At 35.2% G+C, this 21,827-nt stretch overlaps 3 protein-coding genes across 7 annotated transcripts in view; 1 reads left to right on the top strand and 2 right to left on the bottom strand.

Moving 5' to 3' along the window:
- LOC126825409 (uncharacterized) overlaps positions 1 to 14,704 on the bottom strand; it is a 59,251-nt gene extending 44,547 nt beyond the window's left edge. For 2 of the 5 annotated variants that reach the window (XR_008787765.1, XM_050555089.2), the window contains exons 1-3: positions 14,559 to 14,704; positions 9,220 to 9,285; positions 7,109 to 7,636 (exon numbers count right to left, since the gene is read on the bottom strand). Coding sequence is in view for 4 of the 5 variants with exons in the window: in XM_050555089.2 (XP_050411046.1) it covers positions 7,109 to 7,480 (372 nt within the window). In the remaining variant the exon portion in view is untranslated. Of the gene's footprint in view, positions 1 to 7,108; positions 7,637 to 8,285; positions 8,382 to 9,219; positions 9,286 to 9,431; positions 9,534 to 13,459; positions 13,584 to 14,558 lie in introns of those variants that run through there. The other 3 variants (XM_056100062.1, XM_050555097.2, XM_050555102.2) reach the window with 3 other exon arrangements.
- The window catches only part of LOC126810253 (uncharacterized), a 42,355-nt gene continuing 25,622 nt past the window's right edge, over positions 5,095 to 21,827 (top strand). The window contains exon 1 of the mRNA XM_050535271.2: positions 5,095 to 5,241. The gene's annotated coding sequence lies outside the window, so the exon portion shown is untranslated. The remainder of the gene's footprint in view (positions 5,242 to 21,827) is intronic.
- On the bottom strand, positions 17,701 to 18,480 carry LOC126810265 (adenosine receptor A2b-like). Its single transcript, XM_050535293.1, has 2 exons — positions 18,250 to 18,480; positions 17,701 to 17,862 (listed from the first exon to the last, which is right to left on the bottom strand). Exons 1-2 carry the CDS (start codon positions 18,478 to 18,480, stop codon positions 17,701 to 17,703), a joined length of 393 nt encoding a protein of 130 aa, XP_050391250.1.

The raw sequence follows: 21,827 nt of genomic DNA on the forward strand, positions 1-21,827 counted from the left end.
TTTTTGATTTTCGGCAAATCTTCGCAGATATTAGGCGCTAAATTTAGAAAATTTAAATTTTTACAAAAAACTTTTTTATTTATGAATATTCTTTAATCGTGTTTTACACAAATATAACGAGTCATCTGACTTGGGCAAAAATGTGAAAAATTTTTGTTTCGGTAATTTTCCTTGGCCCCCATTGGCTAATTCAGTTTTTCAGTCCTAGATTAATTATTTATTGTTCGATTTGTATAAAACAAAGTTCATATGCTCCGTTGTCTCAATTGTCATTTTGTTTGTTACCAATAGTGTTATCTGTCGGCACCGGAAGTGGCGTAAATTGACAAAAAACTACAATTTTGACAGTTAGGTACCATTTTTCGAAAGCAAATATTATTTTTTTCAAATCTGGTATAACTGAAATTGTGCGCCCTTTAAAGGCGCACAAAATGTTGGGACCAGTTTTTTTAATTTCGATTCCGTTTTCGGGCTATTTCGATTAAAAGGTGAAAAAAGGTGTAAAATTAAGCTATTTACAACCCATCCAGCGTTTTCATATTTTAAAATATTACTTCGTAACTTTCATAAACTCGTAGCAATAATCTGTACGGAGAGAATGTATGTGAAAATTAATTTGTAATATGCGCAGTTGCCGAGAAATGGGCAATTTTGCATGAGTCACTTTTTACGCTAGTTTGCCTGTAAAAGAGTCAATTATTATTCGATTTTCATAAAAGTGACACCATTTGATGTGTAATGTCAATTTTAACTAGGTCAAACCAATTTAACATTTTCAATATCACCGGAAATGACGTAATTTGGGCAAAAATTGTATTTATAGCCTTCGAAACCAGTAATTTATTCAAATGAGTCATATTTGTTATTTGTTTAAAATTTTGATATTTGATTCAAATCAACTAATACAATGAACCCTTACGATCATATAGATATCACAAAATGGTTTCTAACTTGTTCAGTTGCGGAGAAATAGGCAATTTTCAACAGGTCACTTTTTAAGGTTTTTTGTCAATAAAAGTGTCAATTATTATTCGATTTTCATGAAATTTTCACTGTGTGATACATAATGCCATTTACGATTTCATACAAGTAATTTAAGATTTTCATTATCACCGGAAGTAACGTCATTTTGGCAAAAACTGTATTTTTAGCCTTCAAAACAGATATTTTATTCAAATGAATCAGATTTGTAATGTTTTTAAAATTATGATATTTGATTCCAATCAACAAATAGAATGAACTCATTCGATCATACAGATACCTCAAAATGGTTTCTAACTTGTACGGTTGCAGAGAAATAGGCGATTTTCTACAAGTCATTTTTCAAGGTTTTTGGTCTATAAAGGTGGCAATTATTATAGGATTTACATAAAATTTTCACCATGTGATGATGCTATTTCTGATTTCATAAACCAATTTAACATTTTCATTATCACCGGAAGTAATGTAATTTTGACAGGATCACTGACATGTAGCAAATGAATTGATTGCTGGATTTGGTTGTTTCTGCGTCCATTTTATTTCATGTGTGCAATGCTTATGTGGAAACCTGTTTAACGGTTTCATTGGTACAGGAAGTGACATAAGTTCAAGGGTAACGTGGCACCGGTGAAACCCGTCATTACTGCTTCGCAGTTCTAGTTATTAGTCTCTAACTACTAGTCTTTATTACTGGAACATTAGGAAACGAAGCTTAAAGACACATTAAGCACCTTTGAGTTACTAAAACCTTGGTAAAATTATCTTTAGATTTAACGTGATTAAGCTATAAAGTATTTTAAACGTTTGTAAAATATTTTTATATTTAACGTGATTAAACTATAAAGTTATATGTTGAAATTTAGTTGTATGCAAAATTTCGACAAATTCCCCAAATCCTCGACTGAAACACAGATATTTTAGTTTTCAATTTACAAATACTGGGGCTCTCGTTCAAAAAACAAATATACGATAAGAAGGTCAGTACACGAGGTGGTTTTAATGATTAGTGAGTCAATGGTAATCTTATGGATGATATTTTTTAAATAAATTATATTAATTTAGTTTCTAAGAAAGAGTGAAAAGGCTTCTCTTTAAAATGTGTGTTCTTGTTAAATATATGATGGAATCTAAATTGATACTGCCATAAAATATTAATAGTCAAATCTTAAAGGGATATTATGGGAGATGAGATAAAGAGCTGGCAGTTCTCGCTATGAAATTTCAGTTAAATTGCTTCACTCTGATTTTGAATTTTAGGCTAGACTCGATCATCATTACAAAAGTCGGTACGATAAAAATAACCAAAGTCTCGATTATCCATTTTAATTATTTTTCAAAAAATGTATTCCAGTCCGCTAAATAATGCAGGTTATAGCGATGGCATCGAAAAGTGGATTATGGACTGGATAAGTTAATTAATGTCTAATTAATAATTTAGATAACATTTCAGGCTCAAAGAAAGTATGTTTAATATCGAGATTAGACGCAGACTGAAAACAAAACACATGATACTGATAGGTAACAATTAAACTTCAAACAATTTGACTCTTAAAATTTTAATTGAGACTATCAGTGATGCAGAGGACCCTAAAATCCAATTGAGGAATAATTGCGGGAACCCACACTCTGAACAGGCATTAGCCGTGGTGGCCCCGTGAGTAAGACACTGGCTCGCTAACCGGAGATCGGTCCAGGGTTCGATCCCGGTGTTGGCTGCGAACGTTCCTCGGCATTTCGAGACACGGCCTCTCCTTGGCAGGGTTGAATGATGGAGGGCAAGGACAGCTCCTAGTCATTCCGATGGAACAAAAACCCGATATCCCGTGTACACGATGGCGTGCACCTAAAAGAACCATTACGAAATAAGAGTATAATGTAGCCACTGTCCTGGCAAAATGCCTTTCATAGCACCCTGTATGGCGTATCCCCGTCTTCGTTGCCCCCTTTAAGCCAAACAGTAGGACGTTAAACCCCATTTCATTTCATAAAAGATAAATTTGAAGCTTAGTCTGTTTATTTAAAAGAGCTGAATCTCTTGCTTGCCAGCTAGAAATGGACCCAAATGTTCGGTGAAATACGCCAAGAGTCTAAATTAAATAGCAGTCTTTGGCCCCTGGTTGTTCCGGTCTGCAACGGTAGTATCTCCTGTGGGATATGTTTAGCCCTCGTTCATCGAGTCGCTTCATTACAAATGGCGCTTGAAAGCAATCTGGCACGCGATTCGTATGCCAATTTTAAAACTTTCATTTTGTCTTAAATATTGGATATCAGAAGCCGATCTTTTCACGTACGATTACAACATCAATGTTGATTTAAACTGACCAATAAGTCGTGTTTGCAATGTCGAAGACTGGATGATAGTGAGTTAAAGACGTGGCGCCTTTAAATAACGTGTGTATATGTCTCTGTTTCATTATATGTAACCCGGATGATGTATTGTGCAAGTTACTTACTTTAAGATTAGCTTTTTATATGACACGATACGCTACGTATAACATTTTGACACAATTATTATGTGAAGTGAAATGGAGAGAAAATGAGATCACAAGTAGGACATTGGGCATAGAAATACATTTATATATTTCTATGGTTAAAGCAGTTAATTGTAGAGCAAATGACGTCATGTAATCAGAACTAACGGGGCGGTCAAATTCGTAGCAAACATTATCATTATCATATTTTCGTTGAGTTTTTTTTTTTTTATCTCTTTTGAAGCATGGTTATCATCTGTGGGCATCATTATTTGGGAGTCACACGCGGTCATTCGCAATCAACAACAAAGTTATGTTAGCCATTCTCGCATCACCAAGAAAGTAGTTTCGTAAACACCTATGCATTTTTTGCAGTATATAATGTGACAGGTGACAAGTAAATAAGGAAGTCATGTCAGTAGCACCTAGGTTGATACTTGATAAGTATGATATGTATATCAATAAACAATATCAGATTATATGATAAATACAATTATTAATCGAAAGTTATCTCGGATATCTGCTGTCTAAAGTCCTCTTCAAATAATAGTACGATGAAAGCGTTATAGAAGATGGTAAACTTAATTTGTCTATTTTTTTCTAAACGCGTCACCGACAAGAAGAACAATAGCAACAACAGCAACAAGACGAGTATAGCGCTTTGGGCCCAGTTTCTGCACGACAACAATAAATCCGAAACAAACAAAACTTAAGCAATCCCAAGAGCGAAACATAGTTTTATAACAAAAAAACTAATTAGACAGGCATGTTAATATTATTTAGATCATCATCATGTAAATTAAAAAAAACTGGTAAAGAAATGAAATATTTACAAAATAGACATCCTACAATATTATCAAAAGAAACAACGATACACAAGAAAATCATTTAAGCATGAATGGGAGGGTGAAAAGGCTCAACATGACAAGGAAAGTAAGTTCTATACAAATATATTTTATAACCACTCAAAGTAGACATCTAGTCTCAAGGTGACATTGTAGTCAATAAACAAGGTTTAAATAGAAAGGCGATGTTGAAGTAGAATATGACAGTAACTATACCACACTGATCAACAGTGAATATTCGCTAAGCCGCTACAATCACTGATAGGGATGACATCGATGCGGCTTAATGAGCTCGCGATATTAACTTTTATCCTTCTGCAAATTAAATTATTGTAGAACTTTTTTTTTTGAAGTATTAGAGAAAAATAAATAAAGGTGTTTAAAGTATATCTAGATAAAAAAAATATTTCCCATTTAGAATAAATGGGTATATAAAAATGAGTAAAAGTCATCATTCTGCCTGGACCAGTTCACGCTACAACGTCTTATGTAAACAATGCAAGCGCCATGGAGCAGGAGCCAGTGATTGACGTTCGTGATCTGACAACCTATTTTGAACTTATAACGGTCCATGTTCCTGAAGCAACGACTGCGAGTTTTACAACATCTAGACGTTGCTAGACTGGTCTGAAATTCCCGAACATATAGCTACGCTATCTCCCTTTAACACAGACACATGAACGATAGCGTCCAATCAGAGGTTGTAACACAAACACTCAAATCAAACATGGCGACCTCCACGGAAACCTTGAACTTTGCAACTCGATAATCGCAGGTAAACATTTTACCTGGAAAGCGCGAGAGTTGGTATCAAGGAATCTTATAGGCCCCCCAACTTTGTCAGTAGCCAATCGAAACTAGTGCCGAAATAAGCAGGATATGAAGGGCTTGGTAAGAAGTACAGAGTTAAAGCGAGATCAAGCTTTTTATTGAAGATGATAAAGGTTAGTCATCTTATACAGAGTTATTAGAAGGTTTTCCTAATAGGTCTGTGAAATAGATTCTAACTATACATGCACAATAAAAGAAAAAGAATGTCTCAAACCAAACCGATGGGGTTGTTTTGTTTGGTCATTTCCGCGTTTGAACACGATTTGTGTCAAATTTACACATTTGCAGGGTTGGGGTATGTGAAAACACTAACAACAACTAACAACACTGACTTTTGACTCAAATTCCCCGTCATACAATACCTTTATAAATTATATAAAAAGCAATAATAGCGTAAGGATGAACAATTTTTATGTTTTATTATTAAAACAGAATACATGTGGGATATTTGAACTACCTAAAAGGAATGTTGCAGGAAACTATATCCTAAAATTATCCAGGCAATATCTGTTTTCATACATGGCTCGCAAAATGAATTTCAAGTTTAAAATTATATTCTACATAGTTCTACATCGTTCTATTGTTCCTGGAAGAGGCAATAATTTGAAGTCAAATTTACAGGAATGTACAGAGTGAAGGGTAGAGCCGGTGTAACATTATCAGTTCTACCACCATTCCCAGCTTTACATTAACTCGTTCCCTGTAGGCGGTGACTAAAACAGTCTTCTTTTTTTTGGTACCATTTCTCTTTTATACTAGGGACATGCTCAAACGAGATTTTACACAGAACATTTGATGAGAGATACATGTTTTAACTGCCGATTTACAGATTTGATTTCCTATGATAACGGGTGAGTCTAGGATTTATATTTCTTGATGAGACTGACAACGCCTCTTTAAACACTGATACGACTAACCCCGTTCTCTTTAAACATCGACACAACTAACCCCGTTGAGTAACCCCGTTCTCTTTAAACAACGATACGACTAACCCTGATTCTTTCAACACTGATACGACTAACCCTGTTCTCGTTAAGATTAACATTAAATTGTATTTCCCCGGAATTCCAGAGTTATACCCTACTTTCACTATCTAGGTATTCTTGGAAATAAAGTCACTAGTATAACTGATTTATATTTTTTGCCAGTATAAAGAATAATTTATGAACCAGCTTTTGTCGATTTGTTAAGTCATTAGAAAATGGCCACTGATGGTATAGAAATGTGTGTATCGACAGCGTACTATATTAAACAAACGGTCTCCCTCGCCGAAACAATTCTTTTCAGTAAAATAATGGATGTATCAACGCTTTTGATTTAGTCCCCATCCCTCATGAACATAACCATACAACGGATGTTCAAGTCATATTATTGGTTACCGTTCTTGCACTAAATTACCCGGAAAATAATGCAGGATATATTCGGGAAATAACCGAATTTTTACTCCTTATGAAACCTGTTTATTTTTTAATTGAGCCCTGGTATTAAATAATCCTAATATTAAAATCTGTTTTAAATTTCATTTCGTCTGTTCGCAACAATTTCGGGGCCCTACTTTTAATTTATATTATTTTAATAAAGTTATACTAATTACCCGATAAAGCGATAATTTCATATTTTCTAAGAAAGTCAAAACATAATTATTTCTATGTCTTTTTGCTCAGTAGGTTGTCAACTCACTATTATACTATCATAGGCATTATTTCTCACACTTAAAATTCATTGACACCGGAAATTATAACACAATTACCTCCCTTGTTTCCCTATTCCCCCAATGGACTAGCTAATTTCAAACGTTTGAATTTGAAGTTGAAAATGATATTTTTGTCAATTTCTCAACTGGAAATAGTGAATCATAGGATTAATAGGATTATTCTTTAACAAGGTAGGACTGTTTATAGATACCATCTATTTTAAGGCTTTATTTTAATACATTTTAAAAATATAACTTAAAAATATGAAATTGCAACTTTAACATACCTGGTGTAAAGCATTCCTAAGATGATTGGGGTGGCTGGTACAGCAGTATGTACTACCACTCTTATATTGTTTTCCAAAATTCAGGTATTGTATGCTGCCGTTAAGACTGTCACATCTGACACAAATCGGTTCAGCGACCGAAATAGACAAATATATGTACAAAACATAAGCTGATGCGAAACTTGCCAAAATAGCCAAAGAAAACCCAACTACTGTACAAACTAGTTCTTTTCTTTGTGGTCTCGCCCTAGTATTGTCGGGCCTAATGAACCCCCGTACTTTTTTGTAGCCAACAGACGCATAAGAATGATTTGAAGCATCATCTCCAGGAATTAGTTGGGATCCAGAATCCACGCTGTGTAATCGTTGCATTGTTAGTATTTGGATGATTATACGTTGAATGACTGGACCACCTGTTGGTTCATGTTTTGGTCATGGTGATTACAATTCAGTACTAAGTATTCTTTTACACTAACCCAGATGTACCAGTTGAATAAAACCATGTTTCTGTTGGGAAGTCCCTCAACACTGAAAAATTAATTTATGAAAGTTTTACCCAAAAATAACCGTCATTTACATGTAAATGGTGACAAACTCTTGACACTAACCGCTACTCCGTTTGACAAAAAGCTGACGTAAATTGTATTATTGTAACCAAGATCGTCCAATTCGAGTTTGTTTCTTTATAGGACGATATCCCTCTAATGCTATGATATTTACCCAGGTGATTCATATAATCATATAAAAAAGTTTCGTGAAAGCGGACTCGCTTATCAGAACGGAACATTGTCTTTATGTTTTTCTGACTAAGCTTCCTAGTATATGCAGTGATTAAGAAATAATGCACTGATCACAAGGCTAACATACATTAGTAGTAGGAAGTTGTTTCACTTATAGTCATGCGATAATCTCAAATCCCCGTATATCCCATATCAACCAATTACAATATTGACTTATCCACTATATATACAGACTGGAAACCCAATAAATGAATTAACCATTAATAAAACCTGTCCATGTTGAACCAGTTCTGACCGTTTACGTCCTTTTGTGACCGAAAATTTATTTTTTTCGTAATGAAAAGGTGCCAATTTACTGGTTGTTTCGAATATCCAATAAAAGGTTTTGAAGAAGTACTGTTTCGTATAAATATCAATTTTATGATAATCTCATTTACCTTTCAGAGAATTTCTAAAAGTGTCTGTTTTCTTGCTGATACGTCCTTGTTATGTTCAAAATCGGTAAATGAGAGTCTGGATGTTCGAGTGTGTCTGAGTGGAAGCGCGTGTTGCTAGGTGATTGACTATTATAGGATGTGAAAGCAGACGCTTGGTGACCGGTGAGCCAAGCCCTCGTGTGTGTGTAATGAGGGTTTTGATATCGTTTTTCACGATGAATTTGATGTTGACACTCAACTTTCCTTTATTATAACGGTGAATTGTGAACTCAATATATATTCTGTGTGAATGAATATGTATGGTGAATCTTTTATAAGGTGAATTTAGACCTTTTACTTGGTCATTTATGTGATGTGATCAAACCGTGAACTGTACTCTTCTCTGAACATTTTCCTGTTTTGTATGACATTTATTTAGTTTATAATATACTATTGGTTTGTTATTGATGTCGAATCACCAGTGATACAGTAAAAACTACGCCCTTAACACGACCCACGGCTCACCAGTACTATAGTCCTAGTCTCAGCTTAGTAAAGTATCTATTGTCGTTTTGTCTTTTGTTTTAATTAGAAAAGAACCGTAGAAGTTTGTTAGCTATATGAACTCGTCAAATTAGATCGTGATAGTACACGCCATGGCTAATGACTGGGCATTGGACTTCCAAGGAACAAATACAAACTTGCCCCAAACCTATATACAAGATTCGCTTTCTTCGCCAGCTCCGCACGTATTACCCCGACAGGTTTTGAATGGATGTCACGGTTTGACTCGGCAAAATAAAAAAAACATAATAGCGGCATCTGCCTTGAATATTTTGCAAGCACATTTAATATACATACATAATATACAGCACATTACTCATTATCTAAGTTGACCTAATAATACGGTTTTAAAAAAAAATGTTATATATCAGAATAATATTAAGTAACAAACCTTCACTGCTCTTAATGGTTGTACTGATCAAAGCTGAACATTTTCCTAATATTTGACTCCATTCAACTGTAAAATAAACAACGAAATTCCTTCAATATATGTAAATGTTTCAAATAATTTACACTACAAATGGAAATTCATCACATGCCACCAGGATTCCTCACATTAAACTAGAAACAAAGACCTAGGAAATGGACACTTCAGAAACTTACGACACACTCGGAATTTAATTGCCTCAAAGACCACTAATATACATTGCACCGAATATTTTTATAATATGTAGGAGATTGATAGAACCCTCCCCGTGAAAAAGGAAGATATTCGGTGATTACAGTCATCAAGAAACTAAAACTTGCTTTTTGGGCTATTTTAAATCAAGTCACTTGTGTAAAATTAGAAACTATCGTATATATATACATGGTGATGTGATATGATGTTGCGTAACTATATCTCAGTGGGTAAGGGTGCTGACTCATTAGCCAGGAGGTTCCGGGTCCCATCCCAGTGTTGGCCGCGTAATTTCCCTGGGGTTTTTCCAGCATGGTTTCCCCCTTGTCAATGCTGCAAGACTGTGGATTGTCAAGGATCCACGTCTAGTAGTAGTAGGGATGGGATGTAAAATAACCCTAGGCAGTTGGAGAGTAGGACTAGGCCGAAAAATCACTGTACGGGCAAAATTCCCCCACTGTACACAATGCTCGTCTTTATTATTATCCCGGTTGGTGCACAAAAGTATGACGTTAAACCCCATTTTATTTCGTTTCCTTTATTTTCCCTACTAATCAACCCCTGAACAGGATATTTGTCCGTTCCACTTGACCTAATATCAACAACATCCTCATGAAGCCAATGAGAAAAGGACCAACACTTAACCTATATATGGATATCATTTGGTTCCTTTATAATAATTTTGAATTAACTATCAAATTCATACCAGAACGCTATAAACATGATGTCTCGATAGACACATTAATAAAAGTAACTGGAAAATTAATACTATTGCATTTGTCATACAATCGCGCGTGTGTGCTCTTCGTGTGTCGTCTATATCATAAGGATATTTAACATTCGTGAAACTATTTTTGTATAAGATGAATAATTTACCTAACAAAAGTTATCTGGTTCCCGACTAGAATTGAAATGTATGTTCTTTTTTCTAGAAACTACAGACTATGTAGAATACGCGGTATTAGAAATACAGATTTCTACGAAAGGCAAACTTATGATTCTTAAGAAATTCGTGATATAATTTATGGGTCGTTCATTGATAATATCATAATACACTAGAAAGTGTGCAATACAGATTTCTACGAAAGGCAAACTTATGATTCTTAAGAAATTTGTGATATAATTTATGGGTCGTTCATTGATAATGTCATAATATACTAGAAAGTGTGCAATGTTAAGTCACGAAATAGACCCTGACTTCTATAGTAGGGTTTATTAAAGGTTGTATTGCTCAATAATGATCGTCTTTAAACAACTAAAGATAATTAACATGTTATAAATGACGTATGAAAATATTAAGAATAATATCGCGCTAATATATGTACTCAAAGTGAATATTAAAAAAAATGTCAACGTTAGATAATCTCCCGGTTTCGATTCAATCGACTTAAACGGGGGCCCATCACTCAACAATATTCTGTTAACGCAATGAGTTTGAACGATTTGATACGGTCAAATTTAGCGCGAAGCATTGGGACCATGAAAGCAGGAACCCCATCGATTTTCATCCGTTGTTTTGTCCGTCCGTCGTTCAGAAAATCCCTGTAAATGTGATGAAGCCTAGACTTCTTGAACGGTTTTCGTCAAATTGGGACCATGACAGGATGAAGCCTATTGAATTCACTATTCTTCGCTCACCACTTGGAAATGTGCGCATTCTTGCTTTCAATTTCACATAATCATGCTATCAATGATTTTATCCTTTTGCTGTCACCTGTATTCGGTGAGTTGGTAGATTTAAAGGTGTAGGTCAAACGAATCACAGTTTTAGAAAGTACCTCACTGGCGGTGCAGCTTTCTCAGCAACAACTCAGTTGAATAGGTTCATAAAAACTAATTAAAAAATTATGTAAAACCACCCATTTTCACACAGCATTTCCTATCCTACAGTATGCTGGTCGTGGTCTCTCAATCATGACTGACCTTTTCCCGGGAAATACCAATTTCAGTAGAAGCGGACGTTAAACTACTACTTAAAGGGGAAGACCAACGATTTTCAATAAGGTTTCCATAAATAATAAATATATATTTAGAAATAATCCCTCCTATAACATATGCAAAAAATAATTTGTAAGCGAGAAATTAATTTTTATTAATACCGGAAGTGACGTAGTTGGTTCGACACGCTCACTGGTCACTATAGGAAACATACAAATTTGGAGTAAGTTTAGCGCTGTATTTTGTGATCGTTTCGCCGTTTGGCAGAAAATCTGATGAAAGGTAATCTTTATTAGGATATAAAGAACAAGAACTTACGGTGTTTTGAAGGTATAATATACAACGCGTTTGTGTAAATTAAGTTTCTAAACTGGACCCTGTGACACAATTTAAGCCACATGGCTAATTGTTTACATCACGTGATAGCTGGCACGTGACAGATATTAACCGAACACAAATTGGCCACCTATTCGGCTAGCGACCTGTTCGACCGATCCAGCTGGCAACCTGTTCGTTGGCAACCTATTCAGAATAAATTCAACAGTCGCCCAAACTCATCTATTTTATCAACCAATAAAATCCAACGTAACGTATATCAAATGAAAGTAGAATATATTATCATTTATCCATTCCTTTAGCTCAGAATAGAGATGTAATTTCGCATTATCTTACAAAATTCTGGACATCCAACTAAATATATTAAATAAGCTTTCGAAATATTATTAGTAAAAGTTGGCACAATCATATTAAAGGGGTGCGCTCTCATTCTGAATAGGTTGCCAACGAACAGGTTGCCAGCTGGATCGGTCGAATAGGTCGCTAGCTGAATAGGTCGCCAATTTGTGTTCGGTTAATATCTGTCACGTGCCAGCTATCACGCGATGTAAACAATTAGCCATGTGGCTTAAATTGTGTCACAGTGTCCAGTTTAGAAACTTAATTTACACAAACGCGTTGTATATTATACCTTCAAAACACCGTAAGTTCTTGTTCTTAATATCCTAATAAAGATTACCTTTCATCAGATTTTCTGCCAAACGGCGAAACGATCACAAAATACAGCGCTAAACTTGCTCCAAATTTGTATGTTTACTATAGTGACCAGTGAGCGTGTCGAACCAACTACGTCACTTCCGGTATTAATAAAAATTAATTTCTCGCTTGCAAATTATTTTTTGCATATGTTATAGGAGGGATTATTTCTAAATATATATTTATTATTTATGGAAACCTTATTGAAAATCGTTGGTCTTCCCCTTTAACCTACTCTGATTAAATGGCGATAAACAATGACGTAGGAGACATTATTATGTTCCTATAAACGCAGATATCTATATTATTATTAAGTGATTAAATTACAAGGTTCACTTAACTATTAATCATCAATATCGAATAATTTGCATATCAATCATTCATTTAAAGTATTTAAAGTGGAATGAAATATCTCTCAGAGCTTTCGGTTGGTTACAAAATTATTTCTTGTCTGGCGAGGCTTGGCGACAGTTTATTTTTAAAGAGGTATGCCGCTTTGGGGATCTCGGTAAAAATTTAATTTTCGGTTTGCTGTAATTCAAGTTGTCAACTAATAGTTACATCGGAGGGTGTTATATTAACATGTATAATATGCAAAATTCATCACTGGGATATGGGGTGGTTCAGTAGTTCAGTGGTCATTGGTTAGTAAAATCTCAAATAAGGTGAGCTATATGGTTATATTCAAGACATTGTGTCTATTTTCTTGTTGAACGTGACTTTCCAAACAGATAGACGTCCCACAAGGGTTGTGTTTGTTGACATTGCGCCACTGCAAAAGGGGCATAAGACAGACTGAGCTATATTATACTAATACTTGATCGACTGGATCGGAGCAGTAGAAATCAAATCCGGGTCGGGGCCATAAATGCACTGTCAGTTGTGTGAAAGCCTTCCCATGATGTCCTTATCACGTAACCTACTGTGATTCGAGACTACCTATATCCAAGCAAACACTTGCAAATAAGAGAAATGACATGAATGGGGATGAACGTCCTACTGTTCTGCACCAACTGGACTAATTAAAATAGGCATACACTACCTAATGTGATTTCGAAATGCAACTACTGCCGAGGGATCTGTGTGCGCATCTAGGTCTACACAGGACCTCGGTTGTTATTCACAACGAATCCCCAGAAGCTGTTCCTTCCCGGGCCCGCTAATACCAAAACGCCAGTCCAGTACCTTACTGCGGCTCCCTACAAATACCAATGGGGCTGGACTGTAAATCATACCAATCCACAAATCAACTGATTTCGACGGTAAAAATCTATGGCTGGTCAAATGTTACAAATTTAGTATAGCTTAGGGTGTAGACAGATACGGTAGATTGGTGAATGGAAAAACAGATTTCAGAATGGGATATAACCTGAGTAGTAAAAATGCCTTGTCGCGAGAAAGGCAGTTGAAAGTCTATAAGAACGTATCTGCATGCAGCAGATCGTGGACTCAATAGGAACAATCCTATGACTCATCGCACGGCAGTGGAAAGGGCCCCATAAAATATACATTAGACTGGGGGGGGGGCTGATATTAGTAATAATACATGTATGTATCTTTAGTAAATTCTTCCTGCTCTATATAGAGCGTTCCAGTTATCTCACAAATGAATTAGTTACATTAAAAACATCTGTAACTACATGATGCTTACTGGGCATTCCTTTATAGGCGAATTTGTTTTTAAAGAGGTGGCAATTTCACTTAAGTACGAATAAAGACGGACTTTGCATTTGGTTGATAAAATTATACTTAAACATCACGAATTTGTATATATATGCAACCACATATGTGACATTGCCCCGGGTCTTGTTTCACAAAGCATAAAAATCTATAAAACTCCATGGCACTGTGTATGTTAACTTCAAGATAGTTCAAGATTGTGTTAACGCATATGACTGATGCCACTTATATTTTGTATCATCAATTATTTATAATTATATGATATGGTAGAGAGACATGTTAGAAGGGTATTATTATATCCGGGTTAGAAAGTGTTTCTAGGAACTAGTTCGAGGATATATTTTATACAGCATCCAATTTCCTTAATACGTTCTTTGTTTATATATATAAAAATAAAAACCAGGTACTGCCTATTAGTTAATGATTCCAGCATAAACTGTATTAATATAATAGGTACTTACATGTAAACAGTGCACTGCTGATCGACAATAACATAGGCGACCTCGACACATATACCTACTTGTCTCAGCGAGTATAGATATGCCTGTAAACATATGATCTTGCTTAGCTCTCATATAGATCGTATCAAATAACAAGATAGATTAACACGCTTTGTAGGTACGCGTCACGTGATAATGTTATATTATACAATACCTGTACAATTTACTGTTGTGACGTTTGTTAATCTAGCCGGCTTTCTTGGAAAAGGTCTTATGGTTTTATTGGAAATGGGGAAATGGAATGAAAGGGAATTTAATGTCACATCGACACAATCTGTCCATATTTAGATTTTAAGACAGGCCCCATCTTTTATTACAACGCGTGTATCTGGTTTAGGTAGCTGTTAATCAAGTAGACATCCATAAAGAGATGTTTCCATTGAATTATTGTCGACATATTGTTGGTTCAACAGCACAGGACACAGCGGATAGTTTACCATTATAGTGGAGATGTCATGCTGCGAGTTGGTTTTCCGGGGCATATCTCCCACACTGTTGTATCGGTTTTGACCAAACTTGCGTGGTATACCTTATCGTGCACTCGATATTTTGATTGCCATTGGTTTATTTTGCTTTTTGATCTTGTTCCTAGATTCTTTGAATGATTCGAACAACTATAGATGTTTAAAGGTGGCTGTTCCCCATCTACCCTTATTCAAGTCATTAGGGGGTAATATTAACTCTCAATAACTGTTAAGCGGGTGATATTGGATAACCTGGACTTCAAGTATCACTCACAAGTAAACTAATACCTGGCGATAATCTTTATAGTTTGTGTGGATGTGTAAGTCAGATAGCGGCCAATCTAGATGGTTTCTATGTCGAATACCAACCAGGAAAGCGGTTACTATCTACTGCTTGTTAATCACTGGTAATGTTGGACTTATCCCCTGTCTTTGACACCTTCGATCTTACATTTTCGAAATCAGGCTGATCAGATCTTAACCACATTATATCTGATTTAGTAACCCCTAGTAAATGGAGTGTCCCAGGGTCCAATACTTGGTCCCGCATTGCTAATATTTGTTAAAAGTTCAATTTTCTTTACTATTGCTACGCGGATGATACTAATATCATTGTCTACATTCAAACTACAATATAATATTAAATTGTACAAATAAATTCCTGGATGACGCTAAAACTGCTTAAAAAAAATACAAAAAAAAATACGGTAATCATATTAAACGGTGTCAAAAAGCATTTTCCCGGCACAATGTCAAAGATCTTGGTTAATATTTGGCGGAGGAACTTGTGATGTAAAAAGCGTGTTTATCATCTTTTTATAACTTTCTACCTCTATTTAAGACACATTCGTCAAACCTTATCTCTATATCAGGAATTGATTAAAGTAACAGTCTAAACCGGGTATAAATCAAAACCTTATTCATAAATTACAGTGTGCACAAAACGCCGTAGCTACGATTGTTTCTCGGTCTAATAGAAGTAGTCATATAACACTAGTCCTGAAGGGTCTTTGATAGCGTCTATTTTCTACATAAATAACCATTCTTTGGCACGAATTAGTGACACAATGATGTTCTGAAAACTAGAATTTTGTTAAATGCGACACTGTTCCTGTAAAAGAGCCCTACCTCGCATTGCAACGTAAGCATACAAATAAAGATTACGACATATTTGTCTCAAGATTACCAAAATGATCAACAGATATTGTGTACCGATTATTTGGCTTTATATTGACATTATAATGTGGTTTATACTTATGTTAAATCAAGGGAGATAAATCTTTTTTCTTATACGTTTCGAACCACTTATCATTTCATATATGTTTGATGTACTGCTATTTGACCGATAATTTTTGGGTCGGTGTACACCTTACCCGAAATGATTGATCAGTCAAATTGTTTATAATATGTGTGTAATTAATCGAATTATAAAAAAGGGGTAAATAAATATAGCACTGCCATGGACAATCATACATTTTGGACACAGAGAACGATCTGCTTTGTGGATAGACATCTGCTCTAAATAAATAGAAAAATTAGTTTTGTTATTGAATTCTAATCCGTTTAAACCTTTCATACGCTTAAAGACATTTTCCGATTTCATTAAATATGACAGTCGAAGTAGAATAAATACTGACTTTTCGACTAGAAATTAAAAATAATTACATCTGTCGAATACATTCAACTGGTATTCCAAATTAGAATGGCGTGTAGTTAGTGACACTAGTAAAACCGAGTAAAGACGTGTTCATTTACTCCGGGTCGGACGATTTACCCAATACTACCCAATACTACCCAATACCACCCCAATATCACCACATACTACCCAATACTACAACATAATGATGCAAAATAGACATATCGTTTGATTTTTTTCCAAAATAGAGAGTTATAACGCGCGAAATGATTAATTTGAGTAGCAATCTAAAATCTATTTGTCAGTTGTAAAGGGAGATAACTGCGTAAATATTTCAATTTTCTGTAATTATCGAATATTCGTTGTAATTATTATACCGATGTGCTGCTAATTGACGATATTAGGTTTGTATTTTATAATATTGGGTAGTATTTTGTAGTATTTGGTAGTATTTGATAAGTATTTGGTAGTATTGGGTTATTATTTGCTTGATTTGGGTGATATAGGGAGGCATATGGAACAGCCAGACATCGGTAATCACATTTGAAGTACATTTCCCACGATATATCTCACTATTTTTGAAAAAGATCAAGTAATATGCTCATTTGGCACCATTATGTTGTAGTATTGGGTAGTATGTGGTGACATTGGAGTGGTATTGGAGTGGCATTGGGTGGTATTGGGTAGTATTGGGTAAATCGTCCCGCCGATTTACTCCTATTCCCTACCCCCGACCCCCACCCCCTTTCTGCTCTGCGATGACCCACTTGTTCAGTATCATAAGATTTGTAATCGATGGGCCAGTAACCCTATTCTTTTACAGTATAACGAGGACAAGTATATTTGTATAATGTTTTGTATATTTATTCGTGGTAAAACGGCGCACTTTAAAATAAATTAACAGGTTTATGGCACACTTAGAATTATAGTATCCTACTCAAAAGCTCTTCAGGGCTCGTGCTTACATGTCGAAACCTACGTCCAAATTACTCTAAAATTTATCTTAGCTATTACAATTTATCTTATGACATACACGCCTCACCATACTGGAAAAATCCACACGGAAATCTTTACTCCGAAAGGCGTATATCAAAGGATTAAAAAATGAATTAGAAAATCCAAGCAGCAGCAGGTATGTTCCAACTATATCTTTTAAATAACAGTTCTGTTCTTCATTTATTAACACCACTATAGTTGTAACTAAAAACGGGCACCACGTAATCATTACAAATCCAGTAATGCATATTAAAGTTTTTAACGACTTCCATCCTTGACTAGATATTCCTAAAACACCATTATTTTTATTTAGGCATCCCAGGTTTTCCATGACATTGATCCTTCGGATATGCCTCCTTGCTTGTCTGTAAATGATCAAATAAATTATGAAAATGATCCCAATTGGAATTGATGCTGTAGTGAACATAAATATGACGTAACAAGGACTGAGTACATAGAGAAACGAGCAGTATGTCTGGTGATAAATACCATCATTCCATGCTATTAAAGGTAGAAATCCGATAACCAGAGACTGTGTCCAAAGGTAGATATTAGCCTGGGCAACTTTGCACGGTGTCATGATTCTAGTATAGGCCAAAGCATGCTTTATGGCAATATAACGGTCTATGGCTATCCATAACAAACACTGAATTGAAGTTTGTATTGCGGTTATAGTAAATCCAAAGCGAACTAAACACGAATGAAGTGTGAAGTCTCTACCACGGGTTACGAAGGTCGCTATTGCAACACAGCCAACAAATATGTCTGCAACGGTTAAGGAAACCATGAACCAGTATGCCGGTCGAGAATAATCTTTTTTGGCACAAAAGGTGAACAAGACTACTCCATTAGTTACAAGTATTGAAATGGACAGAGGAATCAACATACTTCTTTTAAAGTTATCACTGAATCCGCCATGCGGTCCACATATGCTACTGTTGTTATGCATCGAAAGACGACTATCCGGTAACTTCTCTGGATTTAAAACTGAAAATATTTAACAATGGGTATTACCAACACTGAATACATGTCTAGTATTTCCTAACGGTCAACGGAGGGACATGACCGTTATGAAATAAAACCATTCAATGAAAAGATTAAATTCTATGTTTAATGCTTTAAATTTTAGGGGCAGTAGACATAACAGGCTATTTTTTAATAAAGAAGAAAATCCATATTTTATTTCAAAAAGGCCTCGTAAGACATTATAAAGATCAAGTTTAATTACTATTAACAAATTTAAGAATTTATTACTTTGCATACAGCACAAGGAGGGACTTCGGTATGTAATAGCTACTTAAAAGATATTTACCTTTTACTTTACCATACCATTGTTAGATAACATACCTGTTTTATTCGGTTTTATTAAATCGCATGACTGTTACCGGAAACATATGAAGTAGTGGCGGGTTAGGATTCCTACAACGCATTATACCATTTCTCATTTATTTAGTTGGCATAGATAAATAAAAAGACCAAAAACTCTTAGTACTTTTCATTCTCTCCTATATTCACTATGTCTTCTTATACTCCGTTTCCGGACATAATGTTTTGTCACACAATCAATCTCAAAATCCTTAATCCAGGTAGTTAATCCGATTAAACAACTGATTTTAAGCGTTTCCTGAATTTTTCTGAAATGTAATTATAATGCTCGTATAGAGCAACAGCCTAGAAGACTGATAATTCTTAGTTTGTCGAAAACGTTATTTCAGACAAGTAGATTTCAGTTTGTTCTGCAGTATCATTTCCAAAATCTCTGAAAATTCCAGTTTACTCGAATGATATGTTATTGAATGGAATTGATTTGATGAATGAGCTGAAATAAGACGGAACACCTGTTAAACTATGTACACAAAAGGAAACCATCTCAGACCATCAATAAAAGACGATAAGGGGTGTTAATCTATATTCGTTATCAATCATAAAACATTATGTGACAGTAAGGATTGTCGACCGTAGGGGTAGGCCCGATAAATCAATACACGAATCGTCCAATCAAATTCACACGACATATATTTTAGTGGATAAAACTGGTCAGTTCTGAGTAAGAGGTTATATCGTGCTCTAGTACATTACAGGGTAGAAATGCGGAAGTGTCTATGAAACTTGAATCTGAATATCTTCCTGCTGCCAATGCCTGACTCCCATTAAATGTATTATTGTGCTTAGCTCCTTGCTATGTGTTTCGTCCACTAAGTACCAAATGCTATTTATTATCCGAGAGAGACGCAAGTTTACCTTCCTAATAAATCGACTTAGTGCCTTTTTTATCCGCGCTTCCAAATTTATCATATTCCAATTTACCAAATATAATAAATTAACCGCGATGTGTAAACCCATGTTAATTATCGTTAGTCCTTGGATGAACTCTGGCTTGGTCGCGCTATGTAGACAACTCAAACAATAAAATAAAACTAAGTACGAACAATCCAAACCATTAGACAAAATTCGAAGTCCTAAAAAAACGGTATAGGCAAAAAAGTGTAATCAGGCAAAATAGTGTAATCAGCATATGGACTGTTCACCGTGTACAAAATACATGACAAACAGTGGTAATAGGTGTCCGGAAGAGTAAGCTTACCACGCCTGGCGCCACACCCGCCATAGCTGCATCCAAACTATTAGGCGAAATTTCGGTAAAATAGCGTGATTGGCCAATGGACTATCGGTATGCAAAATGCACGTGATAAACAGTGTTAACGATGTAGTAGACAGACATTATCAGGGAGATAGTATACGCGTCAATTAAATAATATCTAGAATAATAGCCGAGAGAGACATGTTATATTTACCAATCAAGTCAATATGACGGCCATAAAACTTTTTAAAGGTTTATATAAGTTTAGTTCGCAAGTATCCCTGTAGTTGAAGCTTAGATGACAAATGCCTCGATCTACTTAAAAAATCAGAATAAAATGAACAAGCTCTCGCATAACGAATTAGTTGAGACACAAACACTCCATAAGCTGGTGATATCGGAATGTTACTACTAATAAATGGAAAGTTAACAACAATCGTAAAGTCAAAGTCATCACATTTATCTTACAATTTAACACTAAGTTTATGGCAATTGTCAAAATCGAGACGCCGATCCAAGTAGGAAGCGTAATTGTCAGGATATATGAATTCTACATAATCACTAAATTTTGGATTATTCAGTGATAGAACATCACCGATATATCGATAAGTGAAATTAAAATGTCTGACTAATCGTTTATTTGATTTTACGAGTGTCTGTATGTAATCGTCTTCGTAGGAATAGAGAAACAAATCAGCAAGCAAAGGTGCACAGTTGGTGCCCATGGGGATACCTACCCCTTGCTGATAAATTTCCCCTCCAAATTCAACAAAGATATTATCAATTAAAAAATCCAACATCTGAATTATCTTGTTGGCGGTGAATTTATTTTTAGAATCACTATGGTTCTTAACAAAATGTGTGGAATTGTAATTAACAACTAAATATTGATATTTAACATTTCCCGATTTAGATGAAAAGACACTGTGAATAATGTCTTTTAACCGAGCTTTTAATTTACTATGGGGAATTTTAGTGTACAAAGTAGAAAAGTCAAACGTTTGTATAGATGAGATTGAAGCAAGTGATCTAGATTGCAAACAATCAAGTAATTCTTTGGAATTTTTTAATATCCACATTTGATTAAAACCACTACGAGAGTATATTTTGTCACAGTATTTTTGAATACCCTCTTTCACTGCCGTTAGTATGGATGTCAATACTTTTGAAAGTGGTTTTGTGGAACAACGGGATGAACCTTCTATAAAACGTTGCTTGTAGGGATTTTTATGTAGTTTAGGTATCCAATATAACAAGGGCAGATCTGTATAGGTATCTCCACATGGAGTACCAAATGAAGTGAGTACAGATCTGTGATTGGATATAATTTCATCCTTACTAAGAGTAGAGCGTTTATAAGTAGCACTGTCGATTGACTTCCCGAAATTAAGTTCTTTGAACGGGCAGTCATACTAATATCGTTTACATATAAACACTAAGTTATTGGACGCTTTGTCAGCCGGTACAATGACATACTTGTCATGTAAGGCGTTGAGATTTCCAACAGAATTAGTCCAATCTGAGAGAGTATCAGAGATAACATCTTCCCCCAT

The sequence above is a fragment of the Patella vulgata genome, chromosome 1, assembly GCF_932274485.2.
Source record: "Patella vulgata chromosome 1, xgPatVulg1.2, whole genome shotgun sequence".
In the NCBI taxonomy this organism is placed as follows: domain Eukaryota; kingdom Metazoa; phylum Mollusca; class Gastropoda; family Patellidae; genus Patella; species Patella vulgata.